Source organism: Eriocheir sinensis, unplaced genomic scaffold, assembly GCF_024679095.1.
Source record: "Eriocheir sinensis breed Jianghai 21 unplaced genomic scaffold, ASM2467909v1 Scaffold706, whole genome shotgun sequence".
NCBI classification, from domain to species: Eukaryota; Metazoa; Arthropoda; class Malacostraca; order Decapoda; family Varunidae; genus Eriocheir; species Eriocheir sinensis.
In genome coordinates this window covers 32,501-60,000 of record NW_026112061.1, presented here as the reverse complement: position 1 = coordinate 60,000, position 27,500 = coordinate 32,501, and the positions used below count along the sequence as shown (strand labels likewise).

The window sequence follows — 27,500 nt, the reverse complement described above, 5'->3', positions numbered from 1 at the left end:
GAGGTAACTTGTCTGGATGTAGGTTCTTCCTCCTCCTCCTCCTCCTCCTCCTCTAAGACCTGTACCTCCTCCTCTACTTCCTCCTCCTCCTCCTCCTCCTCCTCCTCTTAGGGTGCCCTGCGGAGTAAGCACTGCCGCCACCTGGGAGGGAATGGACAAAACCAACTCAGAACTCTGTCCGCCGAAGGGGATCTGATCTTAATCTTGTAGCAACCTATAGATTCTGATCCTACCTATAGAGATTCTGAACCTACCTAAATGTTGGGCTGATCTTACTCTTTCTGTTTGTCTAATGTGATCTTATGTTATGTACTTCGTGTGTCCGTAAAGTTTCTGGTCTATCAGTTTTTGTTTGTTTGTTTGTTAGTTAAGAGCTTTTGAACTCAAGTCTTGCCAATGGAAAAAAAACAGGCCATTTACAAAAAAATAAGAGAAAAGAAAACAGGCCATTTACAAAGAAAAACAGACCATTTACAAAGAAAAAAACAGGCCATTTAAAAAAAGGTGGTCTAAAAAAAAAAAAATAGGTCATTTAAAGAGGCCATTAAAAAAATCAGGCAATTTAATAAAACAGGCTTAAATAAATATCTTTCTTCTTTATATCAAATCTCCAACAAACATCTTCACCTTCTCCATCATCTTTTTTTAACCTCTTTCATTTTCTCTTTTCCCTCATCATCCCCCCCTCATCTTATTGCTTCTATCTATTTTTCTTCTTTGCTTTCTATTTTCCTTCTTCTCTATCTTTCTTTTCCTTCATTTTATCTTAACTTCCCTTATCTTCCCCCCTAACCCTTATCATTTTCTTTATCTTTCTTCTTTTCTTTTCTTATTTTCCTGCTCTCGTTTTGACTTTCTTATTCACTCTTTCTTATTCATTCTCTTTCTTTTTTGCTTTCTTTTCTTCCTTTCTCTATCTTTCTTTCGTGTTTGCTTTCTCTCAATTCCTTTCTTTTTCTTTCTCATTCTCTTTCTTTCTTATGTGTTTTCTCATTCTCCTGCTTTCGTTTTGGCTTACTTATTCTTTCTTATTCATTCTCTTCCTTATTTCCGTGTGGAGGGGAGGAGGGAAGGAAGGGACGGGAGGGGAGGGAGCGAAGCGAGAGAAGATGAGGGAGATAACAACGACGAAGGAGGAGACGAAGAAGAAGAAGAAGAACCAGAAGGAAGAGGAAGAGGCAAAGAAGAAGGAGGAGGAGGAGGAGGAGGCTTGCCCGTGTAGGAAGGAAGAGAAGAACTAGACATCAACAACGCCGAAGAAGAAGAAGGAACCAGCGACGGAGGAGACGGGGACGAGACCGCGGAAGGAGGAGGAAGAGGAGGAGGCAGAGGAGGAGGAAGCTTGCCCGTGTAGCTATGCCTCCTCTTCGCATGGTCCTTGAGGTGGCCGAGTTGCGTGCTCCGGTGGTCGCAGAAGGGGCAGGCGTACGGCTTCTCCCCAGTGTGGGTTCGCGTGTGTCTCCGGAGGTCTTCCAGCTGGCGAAAGTTCTTGGAGCAGACGACGCACCGGTACTTGAGGAAGCGGAGCGGTGAGTAGCTTTGGTGGAGGTGCTGGTGGTGGTGGTGTGGAGGGTTCGTGGTGTTGTGGTGGTGGTGGTGATTGCCTAGTTTGTTGCCCGGCCCTGCGCCGCCGCCCACTTCCTGCGGCACCAAGAGAAAGGACGTTGTAGGGGCGGTTGACTACTGACGGTGGTGGCGGCGGGCGACACCACCAGTGTTTTGTAATCGTGATTACTGATTACTTTGGCAAAAAGTAATCAATTACTAATCGATTACCTTTACAATTACTGTGATTTTGAGATTATGGGTTCGTTTTTCAATGCCCTCCTTACACTGTACCAACCCAGCACCCATTCCCACTACTGCACGGCACCTTATTTCATTTCTCTGAGGAACATTTTCCAGTAACTTAAACGTAAATAGAAATCATCTGATTTTATTTGATAGGGTTTTAATCTTCATATCACAAGCTCTCCCTTTTTCGGCCGTTCCCTCGGCGCCAGTTCCGACAGCCTCAGTCAGGCCCCTATGAGCATTCTATGAACAACTTCTATGAAAATAAGGTCTGGAATTTTAGAAAGGTAAAAATTTTGCCTTCCTAAAATTCCACTCCTGATTCTTGGTTTGTGAGTTGGTTATGAGCGACATCTCTTACTGAGGGAGGATAAACCCTGCCCCTCTTGTCTACTCTCCCCTTCATCACCATCACCATCACCACCGCCTTTGTCATTTATCACTCCTTCACCTCCTCTCTGTCTTTCCAATCAGCCGTGCCGCATATAAGCCAAACGGCCTCTTGCTGACAGCCTCCTCCTTCCTTCCTTTCTTTCTTTCTTATGGTTTTAGTTAAGGGATGAACACAATAGACTGGCTCCTTCCTTTCTTATGGTTTTAGTTAAGGGATGAGCACAATAGACTGGCTCCTTCCTTTCTTTCTTTCTTATGGTTTTAGTTAAGGGATGAGCACAATAGACTGGCTCCTTCCTTTCTTTCTTTCTTATGGTTTTAGTTAAGGGATGAACACAATAGACTGGCTCCTTCCTTTCTTTCGTGTTATTGTTTTCGTTCAAGGGACAGAGACAACAGACCGACTCCTTCCTTTCCATTTTCTTTTTTCCTTTGTGTGTTCGTTGGGGGGATAAACACAAACAAACAACGTCATCAAATCCATCTTGGTGAGCATTTTATTACAAAACGATACGTATCATAAAATAAAAAACCTTTAAATAATAAGCCTTAACTCTTAACGGGAACGAAGGAGGGAAGGAAGGAAGGAAGGAAGGAAGGAAGAACAAGATAAACGAAAGATTGACAAGAGCACCAAGGGAAGAATAGAAGAATGATGACAAGGAAAGAAATGAAGGAAGGAAGGAAAAATAGAAATACGGAGAAAGAAGGGAAGGAAGAGCTGATGGCAGAGGAAGGAAGAAGGGAAAGAGAAGGAAAGAAGAGAGAATGGCAGAAAGAAGGGGGGGGAAAGACAAGAAAAAAAGATAAGGAAGGAAGGAAGGAAAAATAGAAATACGGAGAAAGAAGGGAAGGAAGAGCTGATGGCAGAGGAAGGAAGGGAAAGAAAAGGAAAGAAGAGAGAATGGCAGAAAGAAGGGAGGGAAAGACAAGAAAAATAGATGAAGGAAGGAAGGAAGGAAAGACACAAAAAGAAAGCCAGAAAGATAGAATGAAAAGGAGAAAAAGAACAGCAATAAAGGAAGGAAGGAAGAAAGGAAGGAAGAAAGAAAAAAAGGAAAAAAGAAAAAATGAATGAATGAAAGAGAGGAAGGAAAGAAAGAAAAAAGAAAAAGAAAGAAAGGAAGGAGGGAAGGAAGAAAATAAGTAAGTAAGGAAGAAAGAAAGAAGGAAAGAAAGGAAGAAAGAAAAAAGAAAGGAAGGAAGGAAGGAGGGAAGGAAGGAAGGGACACAGGTTGACACAGGAACACCACATTTCTCTATAACATTTACTGGCAGCGGCAGAGACGGAACAAGCGACCGAGGGAATTAACAGGAACCAAAAAAATAAAAAAAATAAAAATAAAAATGGAAGGGGGGGGGGGGTGCAGAAAAAGGGGGGGGGGGGGGAGAAGGGGTGGTGATGATGGTGGTGGTGGTTAGACATGAAGTGCAGTTTCCATCACCATCATCATCACCACTATCACCACCACCACCACCTTCCTTTCATCACCACTATCACCACTTCTATCACCTATCACCACCAACATCACCATCTCCTTCCTCTTCTTCATCACCACTACACCGGTTCTTTTCTCCTTCATCACCACCACTGTCATCACCACCATCACCACGCCCCCCTCACCAGGAACAAACAACACCGCTCTAAGTAGCATCACCACCACCACCACCCGGGGTACATCACCACCATCACCACCACTATCACCACACCATCACTGCACCGGGCTCGAGTTGCACCGTCTCCGCTAGGTACTAACGCGCTCACTTACAAACCTACGACGTCATTTTGTGGGCGGTAAGTAAGTTGGCAGGTAGGAAGCAAAGCACTTATAATAATAATAGTAATAGAAGCAGTAATTATGATAACCGAGATTGTTTGAATAAATAACACAACACAACACAACACACGCACGTCAGGAACAATGTGCTAAATGCGTTTAAGCGACTGGACGCGCTGCTGCTTCATCAAGAGAATCATGATGGCCGTGTTTGCCGGAGTGGAAGACGCGCCCATTTCCTACACATATCCTGACCTTTGACCTCAGCACCGGGTGGAGGGTGACCTGCTTGACCTGGAAGTTTGTTAACCTCGGCAGGTCACCTGTAGGTAATGCGTCCAAGACGCAGTTAATTTTTCGAATTGCTCTGAGAAAGAGTGCGTCTTCCACGCCGGCACACACGGTAAATACTGGCTGGCAAGTTACACTAAAAAAAAAAAAAAAAAAAAAAAAAAAAGAAGGAACATATCAACGCGTATCAGCAACTTGGAATGGCAGAGGAACATTTGTATGGTTGGTCAAGGGGCGACCCTCCACGGTGGAGGGCCAGGCGCTCCAGGAAACACAAGGAACAAAACCAGTGACTTGGAATGGGTCTGGAATGGCGCCGTGGAGAAACAATGCCGTGAGGAACGAGAGAAACACTGAGTGACTCAGTCATGTAAACGCAAACATAACAAGGCAGCGCTGGGATGACAAATAAATAGACAAATAAATGAATAAATAAATAAATACAGATTCATCGATACAAAACCTCCATTACTCTAATTACGTATCACCACCACCACCACTAATAACAACAATAATAATAATAATAATGACAATAATAATAACAATAACAGCAGACAAAGCCATCACCACATTGCCATGAAAATGATAAAAACAATAAAAACTGACGACGGCAAAAATATTAACAATAATAATGATAATAATAATAATAATAATAATAATAATAATAATAATAATAATAATAGCGAGAGATCACGGGGGTAAGTTAAGTAATTCAATGTTTCCTTAGCCTATGTTTTTTTGCTTTATCTTACTTGCTGGCTTACTTAACTAGTCTTACTGGCAGCAACACACACACACACACACACACACACACACACAAGTTGGCAGCTGGTGGGTAGTAGTAACAAGCACATTCATACATGCAGACACACGTACACCAATCATTCACACATACATACACACATACATACACACACATTGGCGGACTAATATCACATCCCCGGACTGAACCCACCAATCACAGCCCACCTTTTTTGGCAATGAGGAAGCCCATTGGTGGATCGGTCCTGGCGATGCACCAATGGGCGGCTCCTCTCCCCTGCACTGGCTTGGCGGGGGAAGGCTAGTGGCTGGTTGTATTTTGAACACACCAATGAAGATTTAGAGTTTATCACAATGTTTAACCCCACCACGCGTGGGAGCGGTGCTCATCTCCGTCACACTGGCCCTTAAGTGAATAAGAACGTAAGGAGTCTGCAAGAGGCCGGTAGGCCTGTACAAGGCAGCTCCTGTGAAATGTTCCTTGAGCCTGTGGTGGGAAGAACCCACTACTCCGGGACACAGGCCCAATGTGACATCCGGGTCACCACAGTTTACCTTCCCCAGGTGCCAGGTACACATTTATCCACCAGCCCCAAAGGGAGGAGGAACAGCTGGGTGAGCTGTACACCGAATGCCCGGGCCGGGGTTTGAACACAGGCCCACGGATTCGTAGCAAAGCACGCTAAGCACTCGACCACAGAGTGGTCAAATTCGTTACCACCTCTTTCCAAGCTAGACACGCAGGGGGGTGGAGTGAGACAGGCAGGTGTGTAGGCAGGCCAATCAAGGCCCCCACACCTGCCGCCTCTCCTCAGGTGGGCACACACAGGTGGGTTCCGTAGCGAAGCGGGGACACCTACGTCACTACACACAGACGGACACCGACGGATGCACGGACAGACAGACAGACAGACAGATAGATTGACAGACGTACGTTCGGATTGTGAGCTGGACTGACTGACTGACTGACTGGATACAAATAAACACAGACAATTCGGTATATTTTAACTGACTGACTGAGATTGAAGGGACAGACAGACAGGCAGAGATGCAGACAGACAGACAGACAGAAACACCGGGGGACTTTGACTTAAAAATGACTGGACTGACTGACTGACTGGTTGACTGACTGACTGATTGGCAAAACTGGGACTGGACAGACAGACAGACAGACACCATGGAAGCTTTTGACAGTTAAAATGATTGACTGCCTGACTGATTGACTGACTGACTGACTGACTGACTGACTGACTGGCTGACTGGTACTGGACTTGAATTGAATGAGTATCTATGTAGTAAGCTATTATTTTTTTTTCTTGTTTTTTGTAGTTGTTTGATGATGGACTATTGTGTGTGTGTGTGTGTTGTGTGTGTGTGTGTGTGTGTGTGTGTGTGTGTGTGTGTGTGTGTGTGTTTGGGGTGAAAATACTGGTTGATTGTAGGTCTGATTTGGTTTGGTTAGGTAAGGTAAGGTAAGGTAAGGTAAGGTAAGGTAAGGCTAGGTTAGGTAAGGTTTGGTAAGGTTTGGTAAGGTAAGGTAAGGTAAGGTTAGGTAAGGTTTGGTAAGGTAAGGTAAGGTTAGGTAAGGTAAGGTAAGGTAAGGTTAGGTAAGGTAAGGTTAGGTTAGGTTAGGTAAGGTAAGGTTAGGTAAGGTAAGGTTAGGTAAAATTAGGTTAGGTTCAGTAAGGCAAGGTTAAGTTAGATCAGATCAGGTAAGGTTAAGTATGGTAAGGTTAGGTAAGGTAAGGTTAGGTAAGGTAAGGTTAGGTAAGGTAAGGTTGGGAAAGGTAAGGTTAGGTTAGGTAAGGTTAGATTTGGTTAGGTAAGGATACATTAGGTTAGGTTAAGTAAGGTTAGGTAAGGTTTGGTTAGGTAAGGTTAGATTTGTTAGGTAAGGATACATTAGGTTAGATTAAGTAAGGTAAGGTAAGGTTAGGTCAGATTAGGTAAGGTTTGGTTAGGTAAGGATACATTAGGTAAGGTTAAGTAAAGTAAGGTAAGGTAAGGTAAGGTTAGGTAAGGTAAGGTTAGATTTGGTTAGGTAAGGATACATTAGGTTAGATTAAGTAAGGTAAGGTAAGGTAAGGTTAGGTTAGGTAAGGTAAGGTTAGGTAAGGTAAGGTAAGGTTAGATTTGGTTAGGTAAGGATACATTAGGTTAGATTAAGTAAGGTAAGGTAAGGTTAGGTCAGATTAGGTAAGGTAAGGTAAGGTAAGGTTAGGTTAGGTAAGGTTAGATTTGGTTAGGTAAGATTAAGTAAGGTAAGGTAAGGTTAGGTCAGATTAGGTAAGGTAAGGTGGGGTGAGGTAAGGTAAGGTAAGGTAAGGTGGGGTAAGGTAAGGTAAGGCAAGGTAAGTGTCTGTATACTAAATTACGACTGTCATCACCACTATCACCACCACCACCTTCATCACCACCATCATGTAAAAGCCATATGGAAAGCAGTATCACCATCACCACCACCATCACCACTAAAACTACAGCTACAGAATGACAAGTAATGGTCCTCAAATCCCCCTTCTCCCTCCTCCTCCTCCTCCTCCTTGTCCTCCCCTTCTACTTCCCCCCTACACCTCCCCCTTCCTTTCCCCTCCACCGACACAGCTTACAAAAGAATCACAGAACAGTAAATGTAATACAGGGAGCGATGAGACAGACAGGCAGACAGACGGACGTGATATTCTGTCTGTTTCCGAGTCTTGTTGTTTGCAGAAGTTGGTTGTTTGTTTGTGGTTTTCCGAGAGACAGACGATTGATGACTGCCCGTTTCTCATTGTTATTCTTATTATTGTTATTTCTTGTTATTTTCAAAAGAGGAGAATGTTGTTTTTGTTGTTGTCTGCACAGAAGAGAAAGTTGTTTGTTTGTTTGTGGTTTTCCGGGAGACAGACGATTGATGACTGCCCGTTTCTCATTGTTATTCTTATTTTTGTTATTTCTTGTTATTTTCAAGAGGAGAATGTTGTTTTTGTTGTTGTTTGCACAGAAGAGAAAGTTGTTTGTTTGTTTGTGGTTTTCCGAGAGACAGACGATTGATGACTCTGCCCGTTTCTTCTTATTTTTGTTATTTCTTGTTATTTTCAAAAGAGGAGAATGTTGTTTTTGTTGTTGTTTGCACAGAAGAGAAAGTTGGTTGTCTGTTTGGGGTTTTCCGAGAGACAGACGTTTGATGACTCTGCCCGTTTCTTCTTATTTTTGTTATTTCTTGTTATTTACAAAAGAGGAGAATGTTGTTTTTGTTGTTGTTTGCACAGAAGAGAAAGTTGGTTGTCTGTTTGGGGTTTTCCGACAGACAGACGACTGATGACTCTGCCCGTTTCTCATTCTTATTCTTATTATTTTCAAGAGGAGAATGTGTCTGTTTTTCACTGTTGTTATTGTTGTTATTCCTTTCTTGATATCCGTAGAGGTTTTTCCACTTCTATTTCTTCAAAAGCAGCGGAATGGGTAAGATATTTTGAGCTGTTTTCCACTTGATTCCACTACGTCCACTTCATTTCAGACAAGTGTGCCGGGCCAATATTATTTTTCCTTCTTGTTCTCTTCATCACAGCAGAAGATTGTGACCGAATGTAGTGACGTGAAGCTTCTGGGTCAGTTCTCGTGCAGGGTCATGTTTTGTCTTTATTGCATCTGGCACATGAGGGAGGGCATGGGGCCAGGCCTGAGCACTGTGGCGCTGGCTGCATGGTGCCGGCCTGTGGCCCAGACCTGTGCCTTGAAGATCCTGTCTGTCTTATTGCATGTGGCACCCAAATGCGGGCTTAGGATCAGGCCTGGGCACTGTGTCGACTACGTGGCACCGGGAGCCTAGAACTGTACCTTGAAGTTACTGTCTGGAGATCCTGCTTGTGGTTATTGCATGTGGCACCCCAGGGCGGACGTGGGCCAGGGCGGGCACCGCGGCACTGGGCGGGGTGACGGGTGCCGGCGCCTAGAACTGTACCTTGAATATCCTGTGCTTGTCCTTCATGTGCGTCTGCAGGTTGTCTTTGCGCGAGAACCGCCGCGCACAGATGGTGCAGACGAACGGCTTCTCCCCCGTGTGGGCGCACAAGTGGCGGCTCCACTTGGACTTGTCCAGGAACAGTTTGGCGCAGAACGGACACGTATAGTTTGCGGTGCCTCGCCGGGCGCGATTTTTCCTCGGAGACCTGGCGGGGCGCGGCGCCCCCCCCCTCTCCGCCCGCGGCGCCCGCTCCACGACAGGGGGCTGGGGGGGGCTGCGGGGCGAGTCCTCCTCCGCCCCCCCCGCCGCCCCCATCACCACCTCCACCGCGGCCTGCAACGCGCCGTCCTATAAAGAAACACGAGCAGTGAGAAGCAGGCCAGAGCAGGGCGAGGCCAGGCCCCTGTACCCCCCCCATGCCCACACCTACACTGACACTAGGCCCACGGTGATGACCCCATGCCCCGCCCCCTGTAACCCTGCCCCCCCTTGCCCCGCACGCCCACGCTGAGGGGAGGGGGGCAAGGGGGGCACTGACTGGGGCTCCACTAACAACCTGAACTGGAGGAGGAGGAGGAGACACAGGAGGAGGAAAAACAACCACAGGAAGAGGAGGAGGAGGAGGAGGAAGAGCAACAGGATGAAGAGGATGGGACCTTAAGCCTATGAAGCTCAAAAACAACAACAACACCAACAACGACAACAACAACAACTCTTGGGTAGCGGAGGTGCCTGACACAACAAGGTAGCGAGAGGAGGAGGAGGAGGAGGAGGAGGACATGGGAGGAAAGAAAAGATGGAAGGATAAGTAGGTAAGAAAGGAAGGGAGGAAGGAAGGAAGGAAGGGAGAAAGGAAGGATAGGAAAGATTATGATAGGAAGGGAGGAAGGAAGGAAGGAAGGGAGAGAAGGAAGGAAGGAAGGAAGGAAGGGAGAGAAGGAAGGAAGGAAGGAAGGAAGGAAGGAAGGGAGAGGTGAAGCAGAAGGTATAAGAGATTTTGAGAGGCAGAGAAGAGGAGGAGGAGGAGGAGGAAGAGGAGAAGTGAAGTTACCAGATTGAAAGAAAAGGGAAGGAGAAGAAAGGGAGGGAATAGAGATGGTGTTGAGTGGGGATGAAAAAAAAAGGGTAGCTCGTGAAGGAACAGGGGAACTAACTCACACAAATGAAGTCTAGGCAGTAATATGGAGGTGGAGGTGGTGGAAGTGGTATAGAAGGTGGAGGTGATGGTGATGATAGTGGTGGTGAGGACAGGAACAGGGCATCACTCACTCTCTCCCAAAAAACGTCTAAGCTGTGATATGGTTATGGTGGTGGAGGTGGTGGAGGTGGGGTGGCAGTACAGGTGGAGGTGGAGGTGGTGTCAAGTGGTGATGAGCGTCGCGGAGGTGAGCTTGCAGTCGGTCCTTGCGGGAGAACGCCTTCCGACACGCCCCGCAGACGAACGGCTTATCCCCAGTATGTACACGGCAATGACGACTCCATTTAGTCTTGTCCCTAAAGAGCTTGGCGCAATACGGGCATGTGTAAACGGTGCCCCATCTAGCCCGGCTCTTCCTCATGCTTCCGCTTCCGTTTCCGCCTCCTCCGGCACGCCTCATGCCCACGCGGCCACCTCTGCCTCTGCCGTGAACGATCCCCTCCTACAAGAACAGATAAGAATTGGGGTTCAGTACGGCCGAGGGAGGGAGGTAAGGAGTGAGGTTGGGTCGTGGGGGAGTGGGTTAGGTTTGGCGGAGTTTGAGGTTGGTTGCGTTGGGTTGGGTTGGGGTTGTCGTTTTCTTTCTTCATCTGTCTTTCTTTCTTTCTTTTGGTGGTGGTGGTGGTGGTGGTGTGTGTGTGTGTGGAAATAGTGTCAAAGGTTTGGTCTCTCTCTCTCTCTCTCTCTCTCTCTCTCTCTCTCTCTCTCTCTCTCTCTCTCTCTCTCTCTCTCTCTCTCTCTCTCTCTCTCTCTCTGTGTCTCATTCTTTCTTTCTCTCTCTCACTTTCTTGACCCTTGTTGCTATTAGGTTGGGTTAGGTTAGGTAAGTGTCTATCTTAAATTGACTTACTTTCTTTCTTTTTCTTTCTTACTGTGTGTTTTCTCAGGGCTTTTGTTGTTATTGTTCTGTGAGTTAGTTGTCTGAGTGTGTGTGTGTGTGTGTGTGTGTGTGTGTGTGTGTGTGTGTGTGTGTGTGTGTGTACCTAGTTGTATTTACTTAGTTGTGAAATACAGGAAAAGAGCTGTACTAGGCTCATGCTGTCCCATCTCCATAACGCTTATTATCCAGTTTGGCTTTAAATTCATGAATCGTTTTTGCACACAGTCTCCTTGTCAAGTCCGTTCCATGTTGTTATGCTTCTGTATGGAAAACTGTATTTCTTGATGTCTCTCCTACAGTCGCTCTTTTTCAATTTCTTACCATTGCCTCTTGTCACACTTCTGTCACGTACCACTAGGTCTTCCCTGTCCAATTTCTCCAATCCCTCTTGTATCCTGTACAATGCTATTAGGTCCCGTCTCTCTCTCCTACTCTCCAGTGTTGTTAGTCCCAATTTCTCCAGTCTTTCTTCATAAGTTTGTTCTCTCAAGAGTTTCCGGCAATTTAGTCGCTGCTCTTTGTATTCTTTCCAACTTTCTAATTTCTTTCTTCAATCTTGGTGACCACACTAATGCTACATATTCCAGTCTTGGACGTATCATCGATGTCATTAGTTTCTTCACCATTTCTTCATCTAAATATGTAAATACTGCTTTTATGTTTGTGTGTGTGTGCTCATAGTCAGACCACTTCAAATAGTCCACTCAGGCGTTTGATTCTGTGGGTCTGTCCTCCTCTTTGCTTCGCCACACAGTCCCAACACCAATATCCCTTCCTCTCATGTCACGCTATAGTCTACCACATGTTAACTTGACCTTTGACCTATCTACTACATGTTGACGTGACCTTTTTTATGCTGACCTGTACCTCTCCTCTCTCGATGCTGACCTGATCTTAATTTATCTAACTCATTTATTGTCATTTCAACTTCATCTAATATCTCTCTTGTATACTATATTTTTTTGCTTCTTAGTCAAGTTCATGTTAGTTTCATATTGTTTTAGGTCATGTCAATCTCACCTTCCTTAGTCTCTCTCTCTCTCTCTCTCTCTCTCTCTCTCTCTCTCTCATATATGTAACTTAGTGTATTTTAACCACCACCATCATCACCGCCACAACCATCACCACCACCACCACCACTATCATCATCACCACCACCATCACATCACCACCACCACCACCACCATCATCACCACCACCATCACATCACCACCACCACCATCACTATCACCACCACCACCACCACCACCACCACCACTATCATCCCAACTACCATCACCACCACCACCACCACCAGTCTCCCCCCCCCCTCCCTCCCTCCCCTCCTCAAAGCAAGCAATCAGATCTAGCAAACAACAACAATGACAACAAAAAATAAAGGTGTGTGTGTGTGTAAACAAATGTACGTACTAACATTCACAAACGCATTTTATTTTTGTTTATTGTTTTGTTTTTCTTCCCTCAAATTCACAAAAGAAAGAAAAAAAAGGAAGTGTAAATATTTTGATAACGAGATAATAAACAAACAAATAAATAAATATATAAATGAGAATATTAATGTAGGAATATCAGACAAGTGTGTGTGTGTGTGTGTGTGTGTGTGTGTGTGTGTGTGTGTGTGTGTGTGTGTGTGAGTTTGGTGGGGTATAAGACACACCCATATCTCTCTCTCTCTCTCTCTCTCTCTCTCTCTCTCTCTCTCTCTCTCTCTCTCTCTCTCTTCTTATCTCCTTTTCTTCCTCTTCCTTCTTCCAGCCATAAAACATCTTTCCTTCTTCCTTCCTTCCTTCCTTCTCTTTTTTGACAACCTTTCGTCTTCTCCTTCCTTTCTTTCCTTCCTTCCCTTCCCTTCTCTTCCTTCTATCTACCTTTCTCTCTTTTCCTTCCTTCCTTCCATCTCCTAATTCTCCTCTCTCTCTCTCTTCCTTCTTACCTTTTATTCATTTTTAACCGTTTCTTCCTTTTTTTTCTTTCTCTGTTCTTTTCTCAACCCCTCCCTCCCTCCCTCCCTTCTTCCTTTCTTTCTTCCTTCTCATCCCTTTCCTTACATACATCCTTTCTTTAACTCCTCTTCTTCCTTTCCATCCCTTCCTTTCTTTCTCCTCTTCCTTTCAGTCAGCCAATCAGACACAGAATTGAATCAGGTCACCAATTTCCAGCTTCCCGCCAACCTCACATCACCTGCCTCTCCCTCCCTCCCTCCTTCCCTCACCTCTACCTGTGCCTCCCTCCCTCATCTCTACTCATTACGGACAGGTGAGTACGAACATGACTTGGGCCACAGGTGTGTTCGTTCGTTAGTCTGTCGATAGTTCCTTTTATTTATTTTTTTACTTTATTATTATTGCCAAGTAGATGAATCGGGTTTTCATGTTTTTTTTTTCCGTTCATGATGCAGAAAGATGCCTCATCAAACTATCCCAGCCTGACAACACTACCCATGGAACAGCAGCCTCCACCACACCCTTGTCAATCAACGGCCAGGCTCGTAACAACACCCATGACAATGCTAACACCACAGCCACCACCACAGCCTCGTCCAGTATAGGCTGTTTTAGTAGAGAGATGCGTAGCCCCCACGGCTTTAAGTCCTGGCTACAGGTCTGAATGACAGGTTTAGTTGACCTCAACACCTTCAAGAACAGTAGGCAGCAGCAGGCACAGCAAGCAGGCATTTTCTTCTAGTAGGCATTTTTCTTTGAAGGCATCCTTTCCAGGCCTATGAAATGTCTCTATGCCCTCCCAAAAATAATAGTGGCAGATTGTCTGCAGCAGCAGCAGCAGCAGTAACAGCAGAAGTAGGTGTAGCAAGCACAGTAGTCCAGCCAGTAGCAGTAGTAGTAGTAGGTGTAGAATAATAAATGTAGCAGCAGCAGTAGTAGTAGTACCCGCCTGCCTGCTCACGCCACCAACACCCAACACGCCAAAGCTCTAAACAAGACAGTGGCCGGCACCAACACAACCACCGCGAGAGCACCACCACCATCACCACCCATAGTCTCCAGCCTGGCGGGGCAGAGAACACCTTCCACCCAGCACCTGAACAACAATATAACAAAGCAGAGGCGGCAATGCTCACAAGAGATCTCCCTTCCTAACGCCACACCAGAGGCAAGCAGAAGTGAGGTATGTTATAGGACACTTTGTTTACACCATTCCCTGAGTTTCGTTGCGGAGGTGGTGCGTTGCCAGCGAGTGTGTAAGTATGCGAGTGCGTGCGTATGCGAGTGTGTGTGTTGACTGACTGACTGACTGACTTTTTCCTAGCGTTGTCATGTAAAAAACCTCACTACCATATGTCTTCTTCTTAATGCCCTTCCTTACTTGGTGGGGCTGGATGGACCGGTGAAAACATAACATAACATTTTAACCAAAGATTTCGAGATGAGCAGAGCCAATATCACCACCATCACCACCAGTATCACCACCATCATCACCAGTATCACCACCACCACCACCAGGGAGGAAGAGTGAGTGGTGGTGGTGGTGGTGGTGAGGCATTCATCCAAGCGGTGATTAAAACAACACCGCCACCACCACCAACAAAAACCACACACACACACACGCACACGGCTGGCACATCGCGTCGCCCCCCTCCTCTCGTTTTGTTTGTTTGTTAGTTTGTTTGTTTATTTACGATTCCGCACTTGTTTTTGTTGCGACTTTTTTTTTTTTTTTTAGGTACAAATTTTTCAAACACCGGAAAAAAATTGCGTTTGTATTTTTCCTTTCGTTTGTTTGTTTGTTTGTTTTCCTTCTGTTTTTTTTTTTTTACGGAAATTTATGAATGAAAAAAAAAATATATATATATATACATGTACGATTTTGAATATTTCTCTCTCTCTCTCTCTCTCTCTCTCTCTCTCTCTTCCTGTTTTCGTCTTCTTTCTCTTTTTTTTCCTTCCTTCTTTCTCTCTCTATTTTCTTTCTTCTTTCCCATATTCCAACTTTTCTTCCTTCCTTCCTTTCCTTCTAATTTCTTTTCCTTCCTTTTCCTTTTCAATTACTTCCTTCCATTTCCATCCATGTTCAATTCCTTCCAATTTCTTTTCCTTCCTTCCTTCCATCCATTTCTTTTCCTTTCCAATTATTTCCTTCCATTTCGATCCATTTCCTTTCCAATTCCTTTCTTTGAATATAATTTCGTAAACAAGTCAAAAATATCATCATCATCATCATCATCAATAACCTCAAATTCAATATGGACGCAAGAAAAAAATATATACACAAAAAAAAAAAACTCACATCCATATAAACATTAACAATTACCAAAGTCAACGATACATCATGGTAGACACAAACAATAGCAATAACAATAATAGTAATAATAATAATAATAGTAATAGTAGTAGTAGTAGTAGTAGTGTAGAGGCAATAGTAGTGGTCATAATAATAGTAGTAGTAGTGATCTCACCCTTATGGGACCGCCTGGGCATGTGGGGTTTAATTAAGGGGGGGGGGGGGTAAAGGGGGGAAGGGGGGGTTAACTCTTTTTTGGGGTCTAATTTTACTTGCTCGATTTTCTTGATTCGATTTTCTTAACTTATTTTTATACATAATTTTGGATGAGATAAAAATGAGAAAGTAGGAGGAGAAGGAGAGGAAAGGATTGAACGAGAGATTGACTGATTGACTGACTGACTGGTTGAATTATTTACTGGCTGACTGATTGGTTGACTGAGTGACTGACTGACTGATCAAAAAAAGGGTAAAGAATTAAAAGACAGGAGTACTAGATTAACTGACTGACTGACTGACTAACTAAAAGAGAGAATATAAGAACTGACTGATTGACTGACTAAAAGAGAGAATATAAGAACTGACTGATTGACTAACTAAAAGAGAGAATATAAGAACTGACTGACTGACTGACTAACTAAAAGAGAGAATATAAGAACTGACTGATTGACTGACTAAAAGAGAGAATATAAGAACTGACTGACTGACTAACTAAAAGAGAGAATATAAAAACTGACTGATTGACTGACTAAAAGAGAGAATATAAGAACTGACTGATTGACTGACTAAAAGAGAGAATATAAGAACTGACTGATTGACTGACTAAAAGAGAGAATATAAGAACTGACTGACTGGCTAACTAAAAGAGAGAATATAAAAACTGACTGATTGACTGATTAACTGACTGACTGATCAAGAACAAGAGGAAAGAAATGAAAGACAGGAGTACTAGATTAACTGACTGACTGACTGACTAACTAAGAGAGACAATATAAGAACTGACTGACTGACTGATTGACTGACCAACTGACAGACTAACTAAGAGAAAGAGAGAAGAATATGAGAACTGACTGACTGACTGAGATTGAGACAAAGCAATACAAAAAGGGAGAACATACTGACTGACTGATTGACTGAAGAGGTGAACCAATAAAGACTGACTGACTGAGATTGAGATAAGGCAATGCAAGACAGGAGAATTATGCTGACTAACTGACTGACCGACTGACTGACTGACTGAAGAGGCGAACCAATACAAGACTGACTGACTGAAAAAAGATAAGAAAAATTTGGAAAGGGTGGGGAGTGGATTTGGGAGGGGCGGGGGTCTCAGGTATACAAAATTAATTAACATAAACAGATTAACTTCTCCTCCTCCTCACATGCCCAGGGTCGCAGCGGGGTGAGACACAAACACAAACATTGGCCACCCTTGCACCTCCTCCTTCCTCTTACCTAACCCAACCACACACACACACACACACACACACACACGGAAATTTAATACATCTCACAGTTTCTTTTCCTTTCCTTCCTTCTTTCTTTCTTAGTTATGACAAATGAAAATACTGAAATAATTAAGTAAGTTATGCTCCGAATGTGTGAGAATTTTAATATATATTTTTGCATTTATTTACATTATTTTATTTACGATAGACAGAAATACAGAAAGAAGAGTTATATCTGTATTTCGGATTATCTAACTTTGCAATTTATTAAAGAATAATTACCAACCGTCCAAATTACGTTGAAATACTAATACGACTGACTTCTGAATGGACCTCCTGATAAATTAATGGATCTCCTGATATTCACGTTGTAATACTAATAACAATATTGAATTCTGAATGGCTCTCCTGATATCTGAATAAGTCTCTTGTTATTCGCATTGTATTACTACTAATACGACTGATTTCTGAATGGATCTCCTGATTATCTGAATGACTCTCCTGATATCGGCGTTGTAATACTAATAATAAATGATTTCTGAATGGATCTACTGATATCTGAATGATTCTCCGGATATTCGCGTTGTAATACTAATAATACGACTGATTTCTGAATGGACCTCCAGATATTCGTATTACTTACAGATTTTCTTCATATGTATACCGCCAATCAATTCTTCCATCGCATATGACCCATCCAACACACACACACACACACACACACACACACACATACTCTTGGTCCTGGGCTGGGCTAAGGAGGTGGAGGTGCGAGAGTAGCGAGCAGGCATATACTAGAGTGCGTGTGTGAGGGGGGACCTGTGGCCTCTATATTAAGGCTTTGGTAATATATGAACAGAGGGGAATATAGCTGGATGGCCCCTTGGAAGCTTTTATATGAGTCTGCCTTTAGTCCTTAGGTTTTCTGTGGTGGCTGAGAGAATGATTTTTTGGGGGGTGACCTTAGTGTTTCTTAGTTTTGGGGGTGACTTTAGTATTCCTGGATATTGGAGAAATGATTTTAATATTTTTTAATTAGTTGGATTTTCTGTTTATTTCTCCTTTATTTACTTTAATATTTCTGAATTTTGAGGGTGAATTTAATATTTCTAAATTTTGGTGTAACTTAAATATTTCTCAGTTTGATTTTCTTACGTTATTTCTTTACTTATTTCTTCTTCTTTATTTACATCTTTCTTATTTACTTCTTACTTTAAAGTCAATATATCTGAATTTTTGGGGTGACTTTAATATTTCTGGATTTTTGAGGGTTACTAATATTTCTGGATTTCTGAGGGTGACTTTAATATTTGTGGGTTTTTGAGGGTGGCTAATATTTCTGGATTTTTTAGGGTGACTTTAATATTTCTGAATTTCGGGGTAACTTAAATATTTCTTGGTATCATTTTCTTTGTTAATTTCTTTGCTTCTTTATTGATTAACTTAACTTTCCCCTCGCACACACACATCTCACACTAGATATAATACATGTAGACAGACTTCATGTGCGTGTGTAACCAGTGTGCGTGTGTACGTATGAAAAAAGTACACACACGCACATAACTTCAAGAGGTAAAGGAGATATGGCCATTTCACGCACATGACTGTATTTAGAAAGGGGGAGGGAGGTTGTGTACGTCTGTGTGTGCGTATGGGAAGGGGAGGTAAAAACGCACAGAAACGCACATGAGGTCTGTCCACACATGGTACACATTACTAAACCTTACAGCAGCTGCCTTAGACATGACGTGTGTGTGTGTGTGTGTGTGTGTGTGTGTGTGTGTGTGTGTGTAGAACCGTCTCTCCTATGCTGTTTCTTATTTCATTCTTCCTCCTTCATTTCTTTCTCTTACATTCTTCCTTCGTTCTCTACATTCTTCCCTATTCTCGTTCTTCCTTTTATCTACCCCTTTCTTCTCCTCCTCCTCCTCTTCCTTTTCTTCCTCTCTATCTCTCTCTCTCTCTCTCTCTTCCTTTCCTTCCTCTTTCTCTTCCTTCCTATCTTTCCTTCCTTTTCTATCCATCTATCTATCTTCCTTTCTCTCTCTTCCTTCCTTCCTCTCTGTCCTCCCTATCTATCTATGTATCTTCCTTTCCTTTCTTTTCCTTCCTTCCTTTCTTCCTTCCTAGTAAGTTTGGTCTGATAGTAAGTGTCAAAGATGAGAGAATGAGATAATAAATAAATAAATAAGAATTGTAGTGAAATAAAGGAAGGAAGAAAAATATTGAAATAAGAAGAAAGAAAGGAAACGAGAGAGAGAGAGAGAGAGAGAGAGAGAGAGAGAGAGAGAGAGAGAGAGAGAGAGTAAATGAGAGAATGAAAATAGATAACAATAATGATGGAAAAAAAACAGAAAAGGAAAAATAAACTGGGAGAAAAAAAAAAAAAAAACTATTGGAAACTAAAAAAAAATAAGGGAGAGAAAAGAGATAAAGATGGAAAAAGAAAGATAGAGAAAAAGAGAGAAAGAAAACGAACTAAAAAAAGACAGGCGAAGAGGAAGAACAGAAAATAAACAAAAATAAATAAAAAGAAGAAAAAACAGAGGAAAGAAATACAAAGGAAGGAAGGAAGGGAGGGAGAGAACGTATGAGGGAAATAAACCAACACTCAATAAACAAGGAGAGAGAGAGAGAGAGAGAGAGAGAGAGAGGGGAGAAAAAACAACACAGGGAAGAAAAAAATGATAAAGAAAACAAATAAAGAAAATAAAAAGAATAGACTGCGTAAATTTAGGAGGAGGAGGAGGAAGAAGAGGAAGAAGAGGAGGAAGGTAAAAATAGGAGAGGAGGAGGCAAGGATGAGGAAGGAAGGGAGGAAGAAGGGAAATGGAGACAAAAGGAGGAAGGAAGAGGAAGAGGAAGAGGAGGAGGAGGTGAGAGAAAATAAATGTGATAAAGAATGAGACAGGAAGAGGAAGAAAAATAAGGAAGGGAGGAGGACAAAGAAGAAGAAGGAGGAGGAGGAGGAGGAGGACAAAGAAGAGGAGATATGTACCCTTCCACATACCTTTCCTCCTCCTCTTCTTCCTCTCCCTTCCTCCTCCTCCTCCTCCTCCTCCAAATGTTTGCCTGTCTGTCCGTCTTTGTCTGTCTGTCCAACTGTTTGCTCTCTCTCTCTCTCTCTCTCTCTCTCTCTCTCTCTCTCTCTCTCTCTCTCTCTCTCTCTCATCTGGTAAGGCAAGGTCAGTGAGTGAGTCATCTGTTTGTAAGTGTGTGTAGTAGTGGTGGTGGTGGTGGTGGTAGTAGTAGTAGTAGTAGTATAGTAGTAGTAGTAGTAGTAGTAGTAGTAGTAGTAGTAGTAGTAGTAGTAGTAGTAAGTAGTCTATGTATGTATGTTTGTGTGTATGTATGTGACACTCAGCATAAGCCACAGGTGTGATTGAAGCTTTAATTAAGTCTCATTAGCCTTCGAATGGCACTCGTTAAGGTAAGGTAAGGTAAGGTAAGGGGAGGAGGGGGGATAGGTAACACACTTTCTAGATATAATACTGCCTTGATTCTCTCTCTCTCTCTCTCTCTCTCTCTCTCTCTCTCTCTCTCTCTCTCTCTCTCTCTCTCTCTCTCCTATTCATCTTCTTTTTGCTATCTTTCCTCTTTCTTTTCATTCTTCTCTCTCCCTTCCCTTCCTTCCTATTCTTCTTCCTTCTCTTTCTCTCTTCCCTTTGTTCCTTCATATCACCTCCATTCCTTCATCCCTTTCATTCATAAATTCCTTCTATATACAACTAAACAGCCTTCCTTCATCAGTATTTCCTCCTATATAAACTATTCCCTCTGCTTCCATATGCTGTCCAACTTCCTACCGCAGTGAAGTTGGAGTTATTCAGGAGCCACTGCTACTCTCTCTACTGCAACGCGCTGTGGTCGCGGTATAGGGCTGCCTCTGAGGGTCTGTCATAACAATATCCTCAAGCAGCTTCTGGGGCTTCCTAGATAGACCACCTCATCCCTGGCCTTCACCGGGCACGGGATGAACTATCTGGCTGTGCTGCGTCGCCATGCCTCGTACAGTATGGGGAGTGTAGTAGAGTGGAACAATCTGGGAACTCCATCATCACCTCCGTCAGACAGAGCTCGGCCTATGTAAGTGGATCTATGCGTTGTGAGTGGCTGGGCCTTTGCATATATAATTATAGTGTCAATTATTTAAGCATTGTGTGTCTCGCTCAATCTCGTTCGTTTTCCTGTCCTGTTTTTTTTTTTATATGCCGCTGGGCGAAATAAAACTACTATTATATTTATCATTATTATTATTAACCTGCATCTCAATTCCTTCAATCCTTCAACTGGTAAACTCCTATAATTAAAAAGCCTTTCTTTGCCTGTATTTCCTCCTATATAAACTATTTCCTTTGTTTCTTTATGCTGTCCAACTTCCCAGTGCAAGAGTTAAACAGCATCTCAATTCCTTCAATCCTTCAACTGGTAAACTCCTATAACTAAAACAGCCTTTCTTTGCCTGTATTTCCTCCTATATAAACTATTTCCTCTGTTTCTTTATGCTGTCCAATTTCCCATCACAAGAGTTAACCAGCATTTCCATTCTTTCACACCTTCAATGGACGGTATAGGCTATCTGGCGGCGACTCGGAGAAAGAACGTTTTTTTGACTTAACTCGGTTCCTCTTTTCTATTTCGGGAAAAATTAATACTGGCTGTCGTTTGGAGCCAAATGTCTAAACGTGGTACCTGCTGGTAAAAAAAAAAAGTATTTACCCTTTGCTGGTAAGGTTTGCGTCTGTGTGTGGTGTGTGTGACCACTGAGGGGTGAATGTGCCGCGGGCCGCAAATTAGCGGCCCAAACAGGAAAAACACAGCTGGAAGTTTTTGTATTTTTCGCCCAGGGCTTTATTTTGCTCTCCAGCAGCTTATGAATGATTTAACTTACCAGCAAAGGGTAAATACATTTTTTTTACCAGCATGTACCACGCTTTGGACATTTGGCAGCCTCCAAACGGCAGCCAGTATTAATTTTCCCAAATAGAAAAGAGAACAATTTAAGTAAAAACAGTTCTTTCTCCGAGTCGCCGCCGGATAGCCTATACCGTCCATTGGTAAACTCCTTTAACTAAAACAGCCTTGCTTTCTCTGTATTTCATCATATATAAACTATTTCCTGTTTCTTTATGTTGTCCAATTTCCCAGTGCAAGAGTTAACAAGTATCTCCACTCTTTCACACCTTCAACTGGTAAACTCCTATAACTAAAACAGCCTTTCTTTGCTTGTATTTCCTCCTACATAAACTATTTCCTGTTACTTTATATGATCCAATTTCCCAGTGCAAGAGTTAACAAGTATATCCATTCTCTCACACCTTCAACTGGTAAACTCCTATAACTAAAACAGCCTTTCTTTGTATTCCCTCCTATAAGAACATTTCCTTTCTTTATCCTGTAGCAAAAATAAATAAACAAATATACATGAAAGAACAGGAATGACCGAGATGTCAATTATTCCTTCTCCTCCTTTCTCTTCCTCCTCCTCCTCCACATCCTCTTCTTCCTTCTCCTCCACTTTCTAATCCCTCATACCCCAATCTCTCTATATAAGGGATGTGTGTACGGCGGTATATGGGAAGAGGGGTAGGTCAGGTCATGTCAGGTCAGGGGTAATTCTCATATATGAGACATGTCATGTATAGTATAGTAAAAAAAAAAAAAAAAATAAATAAATGCAAGCTGCTGTAAGGTCTGAACTAAGAACAGTACCCTTGGGGGCTTGCCGGAAGGGGAAGGGGGGGTAGGGTTGTAGGGGAAGGGGGGCCTTGTTACTGGTGGTGGTGGTGGTGTTGGTGGAAAAAAAAAAAAAAAAAAGAGGAGGAAGAGGAAGTAGAGAGGACGAGGAAGAGAACTGGAGAAGAGGAGGCAGAGGAGGAGGAGGAGGAAGAGAAGAGCAAGGAAAAATTTAGGAAGAGAAAAAGTGTGTGTATGTGTGTGTGTTTGAAGTAGTAGTAGCGTAAGTAGTAGTTAAGAGCATAAGATAGTTAAACCTATGTATGTATGTATGTATGTATTTCCAACCATCATCAGCAAAGACAAAACCCCAAACCAACCCAAACCCCATCCCTCGCCACACCCCACCTGCCCCGGCCAGCCCCGTCGGGTCAAGGGTCACGCAACACTCACCGCTTGCTGGGCCGCCGCGTCGTCACCCCCGAAGAGATTGTGGGGGAAGCCGCCCTCGCCCTCCTCGCCCCACGCCAGCACTGGGGGGCCCTGGGGGGAGGGAAAGAGGGGGGCGATGGTTAGTATTGGGGGGGGGGGGGATTATTGTTTGTGATTTTGTTTGCGATTTCAAGTGATTATTATTATTATAGGAGTTTAAGCGTTTATTACTGTCAGAGTTTAAATGTTGGTTAGCCAGAATTTAAAAATCTAGTAACATTGTCCAAGTTCATGTATTTTCTATTGTTTGTTTATGAATTATTATATCTGAAGTTCAAAACGTTTATTATCACTGTCAGAATTTAAACATATATTAGTATTGTTGTAATTCAAATGTTTGCTATTGCCATGACTCATGCAAGTGTTTCTGAATGTCAATGCCCTGCCCCGCCCCGGCTGGCACTCACCCCCTGCAGCCCCGACGGCCCCGGCAACTGGTCGGCGGCGTAGGCGTCCACCTGATCGTGCTCCTCCTTCTCTATCTCCGTGGGGTTGGCGGCGAAGTCGAACTCATTGCTGCCGTCCTCCTCGTTGTCATCCATCTCGCTGCCCTCCTCCCGCTCCCCCCCGTGGGACTCCCGGCCCGCCCCGCCCCCCTCCCCACCCGCTTCCACCTCCACCTTGCTCAGCTGCACCGGCAGCCTGGTCGGGGCCGGGGCCCGGCGGCGCCCCGCCCGTGGGGAGTCCCAGGGGGGGCGCAGGCCTCGGGGCCCCCTTAACTGGGGTGGTGCAGGTGGGCGGAGGACAGGGGTCGGGCGCCCGCCCGCCTCCTGTGCTGGGGCGGCTGGGGGGCATGGGCTGGGATGGCACGTGACTCAGGTGCGCTGGATGGGGGGGGCGCTTGACTAGGCACTGGCGCCGCGGCGGAGGCGTGGGAGGAGGAAGACTGGGAGGCCCCCCGGGGCGGGGGCGGAGAGGGGGCCCCCCTGCCCCCCGAGTCCCGTCTTTTCCGCTTGGCTGGGGGGCTGTGGGGGGGCTCAGGTACTGGGGGGCCCTTGCGGTGGGCCTTGGTGGGGTCCTCGTCGGGCACAGCCAGGCCCTTGATGCGCAGGCACTCAGCGGCCTTGATGAGCCCGGCCAGCTCACTCTGCCGCACGTCCACCTCGCCGATGTACATGTAGTCCAGCAGGGCCTCCAGGTCGGTGCGTTTGATGTCCTTCAGCACCACCAGGGGTTGTGCAGCGTCTTCTCAAAGATCTCCATGAAGTAGTCGCTGCAGGTGGACATGACCAGCTTGTGCACCGGGAAGAACTTGCCCTCACACGCCAGCGTCGCATCCGTGTACGTGTGCTGTGGGGACGCACACACACACCGTTAGCTGTGCACACACATACACACACACACACACACACACACAGAAATCATACACAGACAGGTCACATACACACACACATATAAATACAGTAACAGAGAGAAAATAAAAAATAAAAAAAACTCCTCCTCTTCTCTTTTCTCCACAATCTCCTTCTCTCCCTCCATCTCATCCTCTTCCACCACTCTTCCTCCTCCTCCTCCTCCTCCACCACTTCCCTTATTCCTTCTCAACCTCCTCCTCTTACTCCTCCACTTGTCAATTCACCTCCTCCACATACTTACTTTTCCCCGGACTTCACTGAGGATGTGGAAAAAAGTGGATCTGTGGTTGTTCCACTTGAGGGAGAGAAGACCGTCCTCCATCTCGCTCAGGGCTCTGTGGACACAAGGTGAAGTTAGTGGTAGTATTAGTATTAGTAGTAGTAATAGTAGTGGTAGTGGTGGTGGTGGTGGTGGTAGTAGTAGTAGTAGTAGTGGTAGTAGTAGTAGTAGTAGTAGTAGTGGTGGTGGTAGTATATTGACATTTATAATCCCTTCCCTTTCCTTCCTTCCTCTCTTCCTCCTCCTCCCAGCATCTTCCCTTCCTCCTCCTCCTCCAACCATCTTCCATTCCTTCTCCTCCTCCCTAGCATCTTCCTCTCTCTCTCCTCCTCTTCTTCCTCAGCATCTTCCCTTCCTTCCTCCTTTCTTCCTGTCTTCCACCCCCTCCCTAGTATCTTCCTCTCTCATCTTCCCTACTTCAACCTCCTCCCAGCATCTTCCCTTCCTCCTCCTCCTCATATTCAGCATCTTCCTCATTCTTTTTTTTTCTTCCTCCTCCTCCTCAGCATCTTCCCTCCTTCACCAGCATCTTCCTCTTTCTTCTTCCTTCTCCCCCCCCCCCCCGGCCCCCCAGCATCCCAGGTGAGGGGGGAGGTGAGGGGGAGGAGGGGGTGGGGGGAGATAAATGATGCTGGTGTGCCGTCCTCCGCCCCCGCCCCCACCCTCACCCCGCACCGCCGTCCGCACGCCCATGGAGAGAAGGCGAGGGCGAGGCAGGGCGGGCGAGGGCGGGCAAGGGAGGGAGAGGAAGGGACGCCGAGCCACACAAAGCCACTCCCCGCCCACGCCTCACGGCCCGCCCACGCCTTCCGCCCCACGCCCACGCCGCCCACCAGCCTCCAGGGGCGCCGCGCCATCCGGCACGCTGCCCCGGGGGTCGCCACAGGTACTCACAGGAGGATGAATCACCGTGAGAGATGGAGGCTTCGCGGGTCCGCCCTTCACGTCGCCATCTTAGCCGCGCATGGCGCTGGGTACCGGTACCGGTACTGCCGAGGCTGCCGGTACTGGAACCGGTGCCGCGGGGCTGGGGCCGCTGCCGGGGAGATGGCGAGGAAAGCTGAACACTTCGTTTATTTTCCCGAGCACGATGGCTGCCTGGCTGTGCTGGAGCCCTGGCTATAACACTGTACCGCCACTAACTGAACAGCAATAACCATATATATATATATATATATATATATATATATATATATATATATATATATATATATATATATATATATATATCTATATATTATATTTCTCAGCGAGTTAAGTTGCAATAGGTTATAATTCCATAGGGAGTATGTTACTGTTTCCGATGGGTTAATATTCTAGGCCGGCTTAGTAAGGTTACGTTCGGTTAGATTAGCTAGTGCCCGTGGCGTGGCCAGACACCCCTCGGTGGGGGCAGCAGGTACGTGGGGCAGCCGGGCACTGGTGCCACACGGAAGGTCACTGGGCATGTTCTGAGGTACTGGGGCAAGGCCGGGGAGGGTGGCACCGCATTCTCTTGGGGGAACGCGCCCCCCATTCCCACCGTAGCTACGTAATTACGGAGCGCTTTATACATAGATCCTTACGAATCACGCCGCGGTGGGTCGCTCAGCGGGAATGATTCAGTATTTCAGCGGCTCGGTTTAAAGCTGGCGCCTGTACCAGGGCGGCGAGAGGCAGCAGCGGTGACAGGCCGCCCACGCCACAGCCCATCTTCACCATCTTCGACACCAACAAGGTAAGGCAAGACCCGCAACACTTCCTTAACCCGTCCGCTGCGATTGGCACGGATTTGGCCCTCCCTGGTAGCAGGTCTTTGCCCGCACGCCCGCCCGTAGTCACGCCCTTCCCGCGGTGATTCAAGGTAAGTAACCACATCAGATCCTTCGTGTTAGTGGCTCCTTTCTTACATTAACGCAATATATATATATATATATATATATATATATATATATATATATATATATATATATATATATATATATATATATATATATATATATATATATATATATATATATGTATATATATAAACAAGGGATGGAGGGCGTGAGTATTTCTTACAAATCACTAGGGGGCATCATGTCAAAAAGTCTGGGCACCTCTGCATGATCAACGCGTCCTGCTGTGTGTCCCTCCCTGGCGGTGTGTGTGCCAGGCCGCGGTAATCGTGGGAGCAGCTCGGGAACACCGGCACGAGTTTGAGCGAGGGAGTGAAGCGACGCCCCCCGAGCTTGTCTTCATTTTATTGTATTTTATTATGTGCTGGCCATGGCGCCGGTAAGCTCTCTTGGCGGCCCAGCAGCCCGGTAGCGGCGCAGGCGGCTTTTCTTTACAGTGTGTGCCGTGATGCATGACTCTCGCCTGGCCCGTGCTGCCCCGCGGGGCCCCTCCTGCCGAGGACGATGCAGGCAGGGTTGGCACGTGGGTGACCTTCACACACTCGGCGAGGGTTGAAAAATTAGCGTGTTTCGGTGGGACTCCAACCACGGGCTCGTAACGCCCGCACGCACGCTGACCACTCGGCCACCGCCTTCCCAAGGAGCTGTGCCTCCCATTAGTTTGCTAATGATAACAAATAAAATAATACATCTCTCCACAGTTCATATCGATGGGGAATTAGACTGAAGGTAAAGAATCAAGAATTAGTCATAGTGGTAGCTGTAATAATAATGGCACCGGAGATGTCAGCATCAGCCCGGTACTGATTCTACCAGTCCCGGCCTTTTTGGTACCGATATCATTGGTACCGAAATTAGCGGTACTAGCCCAGCCCTAGCGCATGCGCCGCCGCACCCACGCTGACCGGGCATTGCAGCGGAGATATGGAAATGGTTTTAAACAATATTTCAAGTTTTCCTCATTATTTAAAATACACAAGCAATTATAGTCACTCAAAATAAACTAATTAGCTATTATTATTAGCTTTTGGGAGGGGTTATATAGTTTTGTGGGAGCTGCGTTATCTTTCCATCCGTGTCTAGCT

General features: G+C 45.1%; 2 protein-coding genes and 2 long non-coding RNA genes across 4 annotated transcripts in view; 1 reads left to right on the top strand and 3 right to left on the bottom strand.

Moving 5' to 3' along the window:
- Nucleotides 1-23,518, bottom strand: part of LOC126994028 (zinc finger protein 219-like) — a 79,781-nt gene extending 56,263 nt beyond the window's left edge. The window contains exons 1-2 of the mRNA XM_050853278.1: nucleotides 23,308-23,518; nucleotides 22,862-22,951 (exon numbers count right to left, since the gene is read on the bottom strand). Of these exons, the coding sequence (XP_050709235.1) occupies nucleotides 22,862-22,951; nucleotides 23,308-23,442 (225 nt within the window). The 5' untranslated portion in view covers nucleotides 23,443-23,518. The remainder of the gene's footprint in view (nucleotides 1-22,861; nucleotides 22,952-23,307) is intronic.
- LOC126994030 (uncharacterized) lies at nucleotides 3,555-8,035 on the top strand. The gene is made up of 2 exons (XR_007748742.1): nucleotides 3,555-6,860; nucleotides 6,930-8,035. It is a non-coding gene; the product is annotated as an uncharacterized LOC126994030 (long non-coding RNA).
- A 97-nt stretch (nucleotides 23,519-23,615) lies between the features above and the next one.
- Nucleotides 23,616-24,071, bottom strand: LOC126994032 (uncharacterized; the record flags this gene model as incomplete). The annotated part of the gene is made up of 1 exon (XM_050853279.1): nucleotides 23,616-24,071. A coding segment is annotated over one exon (456 nt), but the record flags the coding sequence as incomplete, so codon positions are not given.
- A 10-nt stretch (nucleotides 24,072-24,081) lies between these two features.
- LOC126994029 (uncharacterized) lies at nucleotides 24,082-25,533 on the bottom strand. The gene is made up of 3 exons (XR_007748741.1): nucleotides 25,430-25,533; nucleotides 24,497-24,590; nucleotides 24,082-24,190 (listed from the first exon to the last, which is right to left on the bottom strand). It is a non-coding gene; the product is annotated as an uncharacterized LOC126994029 (long non-coding RNA).
- Between the last annotated feature and the right edge of the window lie 1,967 nt (nucleotides 25,534-27,500).